This window comes from Chiloscyllium punctatum, chromosome 22 (assembly GCF_047496795.1).
Source record: "Chiloscyllium punctatum isolate Juve2018m chromosome 22, sChiPun1.3, whole genome shotgun sequence".
In the NCBI taxonomy this organism is placed as follows: Eukaryota; Metazoa; Chordata; class Chondrichthyes; order Orectolobiformes; family Hemiscylliidae; genus Chiloscyllium; species Chiloscyllium punctatum.
This window is the reverse complement of record NC_092760.1, coordinates 54,576,909-54,589,663: the sequence shown is the minus strand read 5'-3', so window position 1 is coordinate 54,589,663 and position 12,755 is coordinate 54,576,909. Positions and strand designations below refer to the sequence as shown.

Here is a 12,755-nt window from a genome sequence, read left to right as displayed (position 1 = left end):
ATGAAATGAATAGAAAATACAACTTTAAAAAAATATAAATTGTAACATTAACTTCAGATGCATAACCTTGCTGTGAGGTTATAAGCAATGTTTGAAGAGGTAAGATGTAACCTTTGATGAGTGTTCTTCCACACACGGTGGATTTAATTAGTGCCTCTGAAAGGATGAGGTTTGAAAGAACCGTAGACGGTGTGATTGGACAGGAAGGGGAATGATGTCAAAGGATAGTGCTGTATCTGTGGAAACAGGAATAAATAAGGAAGACCAGCAGTAAATTGACAGAGGGTCCTGGACCCAGTTTCGTCGATTTGATGGACTGCTCAAAGGTACAGGCAATTTAATACGCCTGTATTCATACTTTAATTAATTAAGAATTTTGCTTGTACTGGAGGATTAAGTGTAAAATCATTGAATTGCTTCATTAAACGTTTCTTTTGTCTCTCAGCTGCACCCCTTCTCAAATACATGGCACAGTCCTTATTTTGTAAGCTCAAACTGGAACAGTTTTTGTGCATCTGATCTGTATTGCTCACTGCAGAGGTATAATCCTGACTGGAGCAGTTTCACGTTCCATCAGTCTCTGGACAGGTATTGCTGTGAAAACAAGAACTGAGCACATTTCAGCCTTAGGCTGTGCCTCCCAAGCAATCTCTGGGCTCCATCCGACTCCTCGTCGCCTGCAAGATTTGCATTGTAATTGAGGAGAATGGATGGAGTAAGCAGCAACAGGACCATGTCCTACAGCAGATGGAGTTATGACAGGTAGCCCATATTTTCTATTATTAAAGTGTTTTTTTGTTTCACTATACAGCAGCCCAATTAGTCCAGCATAACTGCGTGTTCAGAATAGAAATATCGTTGACAAGCTGAATAGCGAGCCCCTTAGAAAGAGAGCAGCGTTTTGGGAGCGCGAATTATTTTTTAGAAACGCAGCATCCGTCTGTTCTGTGGTATTATGCTCTGCTTCAATCCTCCCAAATTGATGAGAGTTTTCTTTTAAATGTGTTTATTCTTGAATTTCAATTGTAAGTGATAAATGTTTTTGACAGAGTGGTGACATAACTGCATATATGACTGTCACAGATTTTTGATATTGGCACGCTTCTTAATTTCAAGTGCCTTCTACTACAGCAGAAGAAAAATGCAAATTGTCACAGGGAAACAATGACTCTGAATAAAATCTGACCACTGCACAAGGAAGCTTTGCCTTCATTGTAACAAATGATTAGAAACTTCTGTCAGCCTCGGGTTTCACCCCTGAGTAGGTTAAGATAGCACTTGCATCTTTTTCAACCGTGCTGATTCATCCTTCTTTTAAGTTGTTTTCCTTTTCTAAAGATAAAGTCTGCAGCTTTTCCTGACTTATTGCATTAATGTAAGTTTTAATCATTTCAGTCATTTAGCAGCAGGGGCATTCTTTGCAATCCACTCCTGGTTCACTTTCACGAGTTAGCTTGTTAGAGTTGCAACTCCTCCATTTACCAATCAAGTAGCATGCTTGCCTGCCATATATTACATTTCCAAGTGTGTACTAAGAATTAATTATAGCTTGGATTTGATTATTGCATCATCTAAGTAGCAATCATAAACACGTATGTCAATTTTTACCTTTGCTGACTGAAAAATATACCTTTTTAAGGGAATAGAAAACACCAATATTATTGCCATAGAAATGGCGGATAATGCTACAATGATATAATGAGCAAATTGAATAACTAAACAGAATAGAGCATGATAACACATTGCTGTGGCTCCAATACATTTCACAATGTCTAGGCTGCTGCAATGGAAATTGGTAATAACCTTTGGATTATTCAGATCAACGGTACATTTTCCTCTGAAGCAAACAGTTTATGTTTTTGTATCAGTACAAATGAAGAATTATTAGCGATTATCAAGTACATTATTTTTGCAAGTTGTGTGACCCATCTAGTAATTACATTTCAATGGCACAGTGATGTTGACCATTTCTGATTGTTGGTTTAGCTAATTTGTTTATAGAAAGAAATAGTGCGATCACTGCCCACACCGAAAGCTAAGCTTTCTACCCACACCAATTCTGTGATTGAGTGGCTGGCTAAAAGCTTCTTTTAATTAAACTGCAATCATAGTGCCAGAGAATTGTAGCAAAATTGGTTCATTTTGAATTTTTTCCTGGTGATTGACTTGCACTGAATTTCGATGTAAGCATCTCCCTTGAGATTGAGAGGCTGACTTGGGACCTCAGTCTGAAATACCTGAGAACTGTATGTCAATACCAGTACGCCTGGTATTCTTAACTAGTAGCTTCTCGGGCATCTCACATTTTTAGCTAAATTATCAATTATTTATTCCATAGATATATGCTATGAAAATTTGCATTAAAGATTTTTAAAAGTAAACCATTTTGATTATAGATAACTAAGATTTTACAAAGATGTTTCACCCATTAGCTGCTGGCTAGTATTGTGATCTGGAAGGGCATATCTGAGCATGAGAGCTCATTCAGGCCAGTGTTGGTGTTTTGCAAAAGCTGGTTTGGATGGGAAAAAACAGACTATTAATTAAATAACAGGGACTTAACACATTTGATTGGAACCTCCTGACAGTTTTGCAAGGAATCTGAGGGAAGTAGAATCTTCAGAATAAAATAATGTAATATTGATTGTCAATAAATATAGGGGACGGTCAGCTAATGATATCTACACCATATCACAGTAATGAAACAAATTATAAGACAAAAGTTGAATAAATATCACCGAAAGAATCCCCTATTTTCTAAAAAAAAAATCATTTGTTTTGCAGTAATTGCATTTTTGGGTCGTGTGTTTCCGGCATCACGTATCTGTAATTTGAAAATTTTCATTTTGGTGTCCTGTTGTATCCCCTCAGGTGTCAAATTTAATATGAACTGTCTTTCATTTAAAATTGTGTTCTCTTTACAGCCTCCATGTAATACTTTGCTTCATTCTGACAGGATTTACAGAAACGTATTTTTGAGATGCTGAAATGATCAGAAATTAGCTATCCTTTATGTGCACCTGTCAGTTTAATAAAGTGTTCACTTTGCCTTTGGACATGCACCCAACCTTGCTACAAATGGCATTTATGCTAGGCTCTTTAAGAGTCTATTTACCCTCCATTAAAGTCCATTGCTGCACAGTTGCGTGGGCCAACATCATAGGATGTGCAAGTTGATTTTTCCAAAATGTCTGGAACATGTGATATAACTTTGACAGTGGGGCTAGGTTATTCACTGATGATATCACTGCCTGGTAGTAGAAATCTAGAACTTCCTTCTGCAAATAACTGTTGAAGCTGCAGCAGTTTTTATTTTTTTAAAAAAAGCCCTCACAGGATGAGGGAATTGCTGACAATGTCAGAATTATAATCCATCACTGAATGCACTTGAGTAGGCCATGATGACATGCCTTGATCAGCTGCAACCTACATGGTGTAGATATTCCAGAAGTGCTGTTGGAAGGATATTCTAGAATTTTGACGCAGTGATAGCAAAGAAACAATGAGTTGCAAGTCAGAGTGGTGTGTATCTTGGAGGAAACTTGCAGCTGATGCATTCAGCTGCCCATGCCTTTCCAAGTAGTAAGGGTTTTGGGTTTGGACAGTGCTGTTGAGGCACTTTAGTGAGTTGCTGCACGGCATCTTCCAGAGGGTACACACTGCAGCCACTGTTTGTTAGTGGTGAAAGGAGTGAATGTTGAAGGTGATAGATGGGTAGGTAATCATGCAGGTTGCTTCGATCTGGATTGTGTTGAGCTGCTTGTGTGTTTGGAGCTGCGCCCATCTTAGAAAGTGGGGAGTATTTCATCACATCCCTGACTTGTGCCTTGTAGATGGTGGCCATGATGTGATGGAGCCAGTTTTGGACCGGGGTGGACAAAGTTCACAAATCACACAACACCAGGTTATAGTCCAACTGGTTTAATTGGAAGCACTAGCTTTCAGACCGCTACTCCTACAACTTGATGAAGGAGCAGCGCTCTGAAAGCTAGTGCTTCCAAATAAACCTGTTGGACTATAACCTGGTGTTGTGAGATTTTCAACTTTGTAGATTGTCAGCAGTGAATGGGGAGTCAGGAGGTAAGTCACCAATCACAGAATTCCCTGCATCTGAAAATTGCAAATATCAAATTTCATAAGTTTTGGCTGAGTATGAGAGGCAAATGGGAAAAGGCTGGGGTTTGAGGGAGTGTGTAAAGTGAAGCTTGGAGGGCCAATTTTTTGATTGAGATGGTGGTTTCACTGGCTGGGCCAGGATTTATTGCTTCCTAATTTACTCAGAAGTCAATTAAAAGTCAAACACATTTGTTTGGGTTTTTAGTCACATGTAGGCCAGGCCTAGCCGATTTATTTTCCTGAAGGACATTAATAAAATCAATCTGGTTCATTATGATCAATAACCATTAAAATATTACCACTACACCTGCTTCTTAAAAAGTTTTGTGAGGCAACTATATTGAGGATAAACAATCATTGTGGATTGGTCATTATGATCCGTTTGAAAGGTAGAGTTGTCTAAGGAACTGAATGGTTTACTACTGCTTCTATCTTCTGATGAAAGTTCTGCCTCTACAGCAAAAATGTGCGAGAAGATCATTGGAGCCCCCATAATTAATGTCATAGAAGATCGACAGCTAGTCCTGGATAACATATCACCTTGTTACTCACAAAAACCTGAAAACAAAACTTTGACAAATTTGTGGGACTAAGTATATGTGAAGACCAAGTTGAGATCATGCTCAGGATACAACAACACTAGTTGCAACTAATAAAATGTAGATGATGCTCTTCAGATAAATAATGAAAGTTATTCCTTAAAATAAAGAGAGAATGTAATCTACACTTGCCTGCCTTAATATTCTGAACATTCACATTCTGTATTGAATTTTACCATTGGCTTTGAGAATGTGGCATCAGAATCAAATGGAACTCCCAAGCCCACACTTAGTGGTGGACTCAGCAATCCTTCCAGAGGTTGCCTCTGACCAAACGCACTGTCTAACAGACAGCTCTGGGGGCCCAGGCACCCCACTGAGGCAGTGGGGCTACTGAGAGTACAGGGCCTACGTTTTGAGGTGCTGTTGGACAGGGAAGTAAAAAAATTAAAAATGAGAGGGGCAAGGCAGGCAGACCTGTGATTCCTCTCTTCAAGGGATAGAGTCTCCAGCTCCAGTGCCAGACACAGAGCCTCTAAAACCGCACCTCTGTGAGGCTTGTGGTGGCCACAGGTTTGAAAAAATGCTAACCCCCCCCCACTCCCACAACACCCAGCTCCATCCCTCCCCATTAAAATCATCTTTTAATAGAGCCATTTAGTTATTTCAATTGGCTGCTCCATAGGACTTGGAAAGTCCTGCCCATTATTTCGTCTACAACTGTAACTTGTGTTTATATCGCTCCTTTTAATGTAATGAATTGCCTTAAGATGCTTCATAGGAATGGAGAGTGGGATGTCTGATGTGCAGTGAGAATTAAGACATGGGCAACAGTGTCTTGAATGGCCTTGAGTTTACAATGGGAAACCAGATAGGAATGCACTGGATTTGTCAAGTCTAGATTTAATGGAGATATGAATGATGACTTCAGCAGCTGCACTGAAATAGGGGAGAAGGTTTTGCAAATAGGCAATCAGTTTGGATGCACTGATCTTGGAATCAATGTGATTCCATGGTTATGAGGATATACTATCATAGATTCTCTTGATAACTTTGTCGAGGTTCAGTATGATTTGGAGAAACTGGGATGGACAAAGTTAAAAATCATTCTTGATAAGGGGCTTATGCCCAAAACGTTGATTCTCCTGCCCCTCTGATGCTGCCTGATCTGCTGTGCTTTTCCAGCATCGCATTCTCAACTCCAGCATCTGCAGTCCTCGCTTTCTCAAAGTTAAAAATCACACAACACCAAGTTATAGTCCAACAAGTTTATTTGGAGGCACTAGCATTTGAAGCAAAATCACCTGATGGAGCAGTGCTTCAAAAGCTAGTGCCTTCAAATAAACCTGTTGTACTATAACCTGTGTTATGTGATTTTTAGTGAGGTTCAGTGTGTACATCAGAAATAGGAGGGCATCAAGGATTAGTTGGGGACACTGACGTTGACAGTCAGGAGCAGAATGAAAAGACATTACATGTGGTTCTTTGATTATGCTTAGGTAAATAAGAATGGAGCCAGGTGAGTGCAGTCCCATACAACTGGACGACAGAGGCCAGTGGTGTGGTCAACCATGTCAAAGGATTCAGGCAGCTTGAGAAGGACAAGGTGGGAAAACGTTTATCTTTGCCATGTCAGATGTCATTTTAACTTTGATCAGAACTCCGAAACCTGGCTGGAGGAATTTATAAGTGAGTTCCATGAAAAATGGGAATGATTTGGGAGGGATCAGCATCTGCAAGTTCACTGCTTTGTGAAGGAAAGCTGAAGATGGTTTGATTGTTTACAATGACAGTGAAATTAGTGTTTTATTTTTGAGAAGGACAATGACAGCAGATTTGCAGGAGAGAGAACTAGTGCAATATTGACTAATATGGTTTTCAATGAAAAACCACAGGAGACTTGATTAAAAAAAGTACTGTGTGCCGGCATTCACCCTTGTAGCACAGATGCTGTGAGCAAATAATTTCTGATTTTTTTTCAGCTGATTGATTACACTTCATATTTCAATATCAGACTGAATGAAATTTGGTGACATAAATCACAAATATCTGCTAGAAAGAAAATTGAGTTGATACAATCTAATCACATATTATTTCAAAACTGTGATAAATTGCACTATTAAAGCAGAAATTACAGGAATTACTTAGCATATCTGACAGCATCTGTAGAGAGAGAAAGAATTTGCAATTCGGTTAGTGTCGGAAAAAAAGTGCAGCCTGGATTTAGTCACTATAAATCAGAAGCTGTATTGGTGTTCCATAACAGAACCAATGTATTCTGAGTTAAACTGAACGACGCCATGGATAATCCAGACATTAATATAAATTTTACATAATTATGACATAAATGATCATAAAACAAATGGACTGGTTTTTACCTTCTCCTCCTGCTGGGGGTGGGGATGTTATATTGGGTCGGAAATTTGTCCTGTCTGTCTAGTCATGCAGTTTTATTTGCTTGAATTCAGACAGGGGGCTGGTCCTTGCCAAAGATTGGTTGGGACTAATTTAGATTGGAGTGTCACGTCCTAATGCTGTTGTTGGGTCTCAAGGTAATTTTAACTGTGGACCTGATGAAAGCCCCCACCACAACAACTGGCCACTGGAAACTCAGGTAGGTGATTTCAACATTTCTTTAAAGACAGAAGATACAGAACTGACTCGAAGGTAGGAGCCAATGGGTGGTGGTGGAGGGTAGCTTTTAAGACTGGAGGCTTGTGACCAGTGGTGTGCCACAAGGATTGGTGCTGGGTCCACTGCTTTTCTCATTTATATAAATGAGTTAGATGTGAACGTAGGAAGTAGAGTTAGTAAGTTTGCAGATTACACCAAAATTGGTGGTGGAGTGGACAGTGAAGAAGGTTACCTCAACTACAATGGGATCTTAATCAAATGGGCTAATAGGCCGAGGAGTGGCAGATGGAGTTTAATTTAGGTAAATGTGAGGTTCTGCATTTTGGAAAGACAAATCAAGCCAGAACTTATACATTTTAATGGTAAGGTTCTGGGGTGTGTTTCTGAACAAAGAGACCTTGGAGTGAAGGTTCATAGTTCCTTGAAAGCAGATAGATAAGACGGTGAAGAGGGTATTTGATATGCTTTCCTTTATTGGACTTCATTGCATTGAGTATAGGAGTTGGGAAGTCATATAGCAGCTGTACAGGACATTGGTTAGGCCACTTTTGAGATACTGCATGCAATTTTGGTCTCGCTGCTATAGGAAGGATGTTGTGGAACTTGAAAAGATTCAGAAAAGATTTACAAGGGAATGCCAGGGTTAGAGGGTTTGAATTATAGACAGAGGCTGCATAGGCTGGGGCTGTTTTCCCTGGAGCTTTAGAGGCTAAGGGGTGACTTTATAGAAGTGTATAAAATCATGAGGGGCATGGAAAGGGTAAATAGCCACAGTCTTTTCCCTAGGGTAGGGGAGTCCAGAACTATAGGGTATAGATTTAAGGTTAGAAGGGAAAGATTTAAAAGCGATGTAAGGGGTAACATTTTCACACAGAGGATGGTGCGTGTATGGAATGAGCTACCAGAGGAAGTACTGGAAACCGGTATAATTACAACCCTTAAAAGGCATCTGGATGGGTATATGAAAAGGAAGGGTTTAGAGGGATATGGGCTAAATGCTGGCAAATGGGATTAGATTAATTTAGGATATCTGGTCAGCATGGACGAGTTGGACCGAAGGGCCTGTTTCCATGCTGTACAGCCCTATGACTCTATGGCTCATTGTATGGTAACTGGATGAGGAGGGCTCCTCTTGCCTTCTGTGATGATACCTCAGGCTGCTCTTTTCCCAGGCTCCAAAATCCTGAATTGACTTCTGAATGTTGATTTATAAATGACCTATGCAATTTACTAAATGCTTCCTTGCCTCGCAAGGGACTCATCTCAAGGATTCTTGGGACTAACCTTTCTGCTCCCAATTCTGCATCCCTGGCACACAGGACATATTGCCCTGAAACAAGGATTATGGACCTGAAATGTTTTTCTCTCTGTAGATGCCATCTGACCTGCTGAGTATTTCTTGTTTTATTGTCTACGATCTACCAGTTTTGGGGGGGGGGTTGGTGGTGAGTCAGAGTTGGAGTATTTGAGGTAGTCTGGGAACTAAAGTCTCCAGCTATGTACCCTCCAGGTTCCATAATGTACATATCAGTTGCTCATGTCAGCCCCTGCACCCCAATTCTCCTCCTTACATTAGTAGGTTTTGGATGTAGGTTTGCTCTCTGAGCTGGAAGGTTCATTTCCAGATGTTTCGTCACCATACTAGGTAACATCTTCAGTGGGCCTCCGGGTGAAGCACTGCTGATAATTTCTGCTTTATATTTCTATGTTTGCGTTTCTTTGGGGTGGTGATGTCACATCACCAAAGACACCATCAAAGACACAAAGTTAGAAGAGGATGAAATAATGGTCTACTTTGATGTAACAGCCCTGTTTACATCAATCAATATGAACCTGGCCAAGGAAACACTGACTACATTATTAGAAAACCCAAAGACACAGACACCAAGCACCACTAACTTCATCAGCAAGGATAGTATCGTCAAGCTAGTGGCAAGCCTTATCCCACACTTCACCTTCAACAACAAAATATACAAACAAAGCAATGGAACACCCATGGGATCTCCAATATCAGGGCTCTTAGCAGAGGCAGTAATGCAGAAACTCAAACAACTCTGCCAACCTTCCAACCCAAACTTTGGGTACGCTATGTGGATGACACCTTTGGCATCACTGAATGAAACAAATGAGAGGAAACCTTCAAGACCATCAATAAGACCCTTACTGACATAAAATTCAATCAAGAGGAGGAAAACAACAACAAACTGCCATTCCTAGATGTCACAGTAGAGCGAACAGCTAATGACGAACTTCAAACCAGCGTCTACAGGAAAACCACACATACGGACCAAATATTGAACTACAGAAGCGATCCCAACATCCACAAACGAAGCTGCATCAGAACATTATTTCAATGAGTCAACACACACTGCAGCACAAAGGAACTACACAGAGCAGAGGAAAATCACCTAAACTGTGTATTCAAAAAGAATGGGTACCCAATGGACCAGTTCCAATACCGTACAACCCAGATGGCCTCCTCCTTCAAAGACCGCAATATCCCCCCAGACGTGACAGACGGTGCTCCCCACCGCCCTTGAGCTCTGCCCCTCCAATCGCCACCAGGACAGAACCCCACTGGTCCTCACCTACCACCCCACCAACCTCCATATACATCGTATCATCCGTCGTCATTTCCGCCACCTCCAAACGGACCCCACCACCAGGCATATATTTCCCTCCCCTCCCCTATCAGCATTCCAAAAAGACCACTCCCTCTGTGACTCCCTCGTCAGGTCCACACCCCCCACCAACCCAACCTCCACTCCCGGCACCTTCCCCTGCAACCGCAAGAAATGCAAAACTTGCGCCCACACCTACCCCCCCCCCCCCTTACTTCCCTCCAAGGCCCGAAGGGATCCTTCCATATCAGTCACAAATTCACCTGCACTTCCACACACATCATTTACTACATCCGCTGCACCCGATGTGGCCTCCTCTACATTGGGGAGACAGGCCGCCTACTTGCGGAACGTTTCAGAGAACACCTCTGGGACACCCGGACCAACCAAACCAACCACCCCGTGGCTCAACACTTCAACTCCCCCTCCCACTCCACCAAGGATATGCAGGTCCTTGGACTCCTCCATCGCCAGACCATAGCAACACGACAGCTGGAGGAAGAGCGCCTCATCTTATGCCTAGGAACCCTCCAACCACGAGGGATGAACTCAGATTTCTCCAGTTTCCTCATTTCCCCTCCCCCCACCTTGTCTCAGTCCCAACCCTCGGAATCAGCACCACCTTCCTAACCTGCAATCTTCTTCCTGACCTCTCCGGCCCCACCCCCACTCCGGCCTATCACCCTCACCTTAACCTCTTTCCACCTATCGCATTTCCAACGCCCCTCCCCCAAGTCTCTCCTCCCTACCTTTTATCTTAGCCTGCTGGACACACTTTCCTTATTCCTGAAGAAGGGCTCATGCCCGAAACGTCGATTCTCCTGCTCCTTGGATGCTGCCTGACCTGCTGCGCTTTTCCAGCAACACATTTTCAGCTCTGATCTCCAGCATCTGCAGTCCTCACTTTCTCCCTACCCAATGAACACAGTCCACCAATTTCTCAGCAACAAACCTAAACAAGCAACCAAAATGCGTCCAGAAACCCCAGCCACTCTCCCCTACAACAAAGACATCTCTGAAATGACTGCCAGACGACTCAGACCCCTTGGCATCATGGTAGCCCACAAACCCACCAACACACTAAAACAGCAGCTAATAAACTTGAAAGACCCTATACAGACAACAAGCAAAACTAATGTCATTTACAAAATACCATGCAAGAACTGTAACAAATATTACATTGGACAAACAGGCAGAAAACTAGCCACCAGGATAAATGAACACTAACTAGCCACAAAATGACGTGACCCTCTCTCACTCGTATCCTTACATACAGATATGGGAGAAACCACTTCAACTGGGACAACACATCCTTTCTCTGACAAGCCAAACAGAGACTTGCGTGAGAATTCCTAGAAGCATGGCATTCTAACCGGACTCTATCAACAAACACATAGAGTTAGACCCCCATCTACCACCCCCTGAGAAAAAGAACAGAAAATGACATCACCACAGGAAATGACATCACCAACCCAAAGAAACCCAAACCTACAAATCGAAAGCAGGAATGATCAGCAGTGCTTTGCCCAGATGGATCTCCAGCTCAGCGAGCAAACCCACATCCAGAAACTCAGCTTGAGCTCCAAATCTTCTCAAAACTTGCTGATTAGTAGGTTTCAGAGGATGACTGTTACAGAACCTCTAGTGACATTCATTTGAATGATCATGAAGCTTGAAAAATTAATGGAACTTCATTCTTTTTTCAAAGTATAGTTTCAAAAGTGCTTCTGTACCACATGGCCATAGTAGCAACATCATAGAGCTGTACAGCATGGAAACAGACCCTTTTTTAAAAATTTCAAAATATACTTTATTCATGTAAATAAATCTCTGGTACTTGTACAATTTTTCCATGTTGTTCATAGTTATATACATTGCATGTCTTAACATTACAAAGAACAAATTGAATTAATCGAATTCACAGTTATCCTATTAACAGTTACATTTGTTAACTATCCAGTCTCTTGGTATTTGGCTGTGGCTTCAGCGGAACCCACCTACTGAGTGGGTGCCCTGTTATATGAAAGCAAATGAAACTTCTTTAACCCCCAGTTTATGGGGTTACCATTGTCCATTTGACTGTCCTGTCTCTGGGGTGGCTGTCTACATCCCCACAGTGAGCACGAACTGCTGGACCTTCGCTGGGCTGAGGTAGCTATCCAGCTCCTCACTGGGGTCATTTACCCGCTCTGGTGTCATTGAGCCAAGGCAAGGGTCCTCACTGTCCAGTTCTGTGTCTGACAGTGGGACTGTCAGAGGATCACAGCTCTCGGTTGCCTGTAGTTGTGGGGCAGTGGGTACCCCCTGCTTCTCACTGGGTGGAGGGTGGACTTCGGTGGGTCCGTTGTTTCCTGGTTGGGAGGAAATGCCCTCCTCTTTACCGATGGCGCTCTGTCTCTTCTTCTGGTGGTGATGGCCTTCTTTGCATCCATCTTCCCCCTCCGAAGAGCTGGCCGTCCCTCTCTCGTGCAGCTGTCTTTTCCCCTTTTGCTGGGGGGCTTTGGGGGCCTGGCAAGATTTCCTCTTCCTGTTTTTAACAGGTATCCACTCCTCCGCCTGCTTGATTACCTCCTCCTCCATTTCTTCCATCTGCCCGGCTAGAGCTAGGATCAGCTGCTGTGTCTCTCCGCTGGCTGCCGCCTCCTCCACTCCAGCCTGTTCTTCTTTCTGGGTGCCACCAGACTCCGTTTCCCTGCTGTCCGGGTGGACCTTACTGGTCTTTGGGGGTCCACGGCTCACATTGCCACCTCCAGCCACCTGTGCGTAAGTGGGGCCCCCACGTCTTGGGCAGGTCTTATACATGTGGCCCGCCTCTCCACACAGGTTGCAGCTCTTTTCTTCCTGG

At 42.7% G+C, this 12,755-nt stretch overlaps 1 protein-coding gene across 1 annotated transcript in view; it reads left to right on the top strand.

Moving 5' to 3' along the window:
* Window positions 1-541: 541 nt before the first annotated feature.
* The window catches only part of tub (TUB bipartite transcription factor), a 413,149-nt gene continuing 400,935 nt past the window's right edge, over window positions 542-12,755 (top strand). Inside the window, exon 1 of the mRNA XM_072592345.1 lies at window positions 542-762. Coding sequence (XP_072448446.1) covers window positions 707-762 — 56 coding nt within the window. The 5' untranslated portion in view covers window positions 542-706. The remainder of the gene's footprint in view (window positions 763-12,755) is intronic.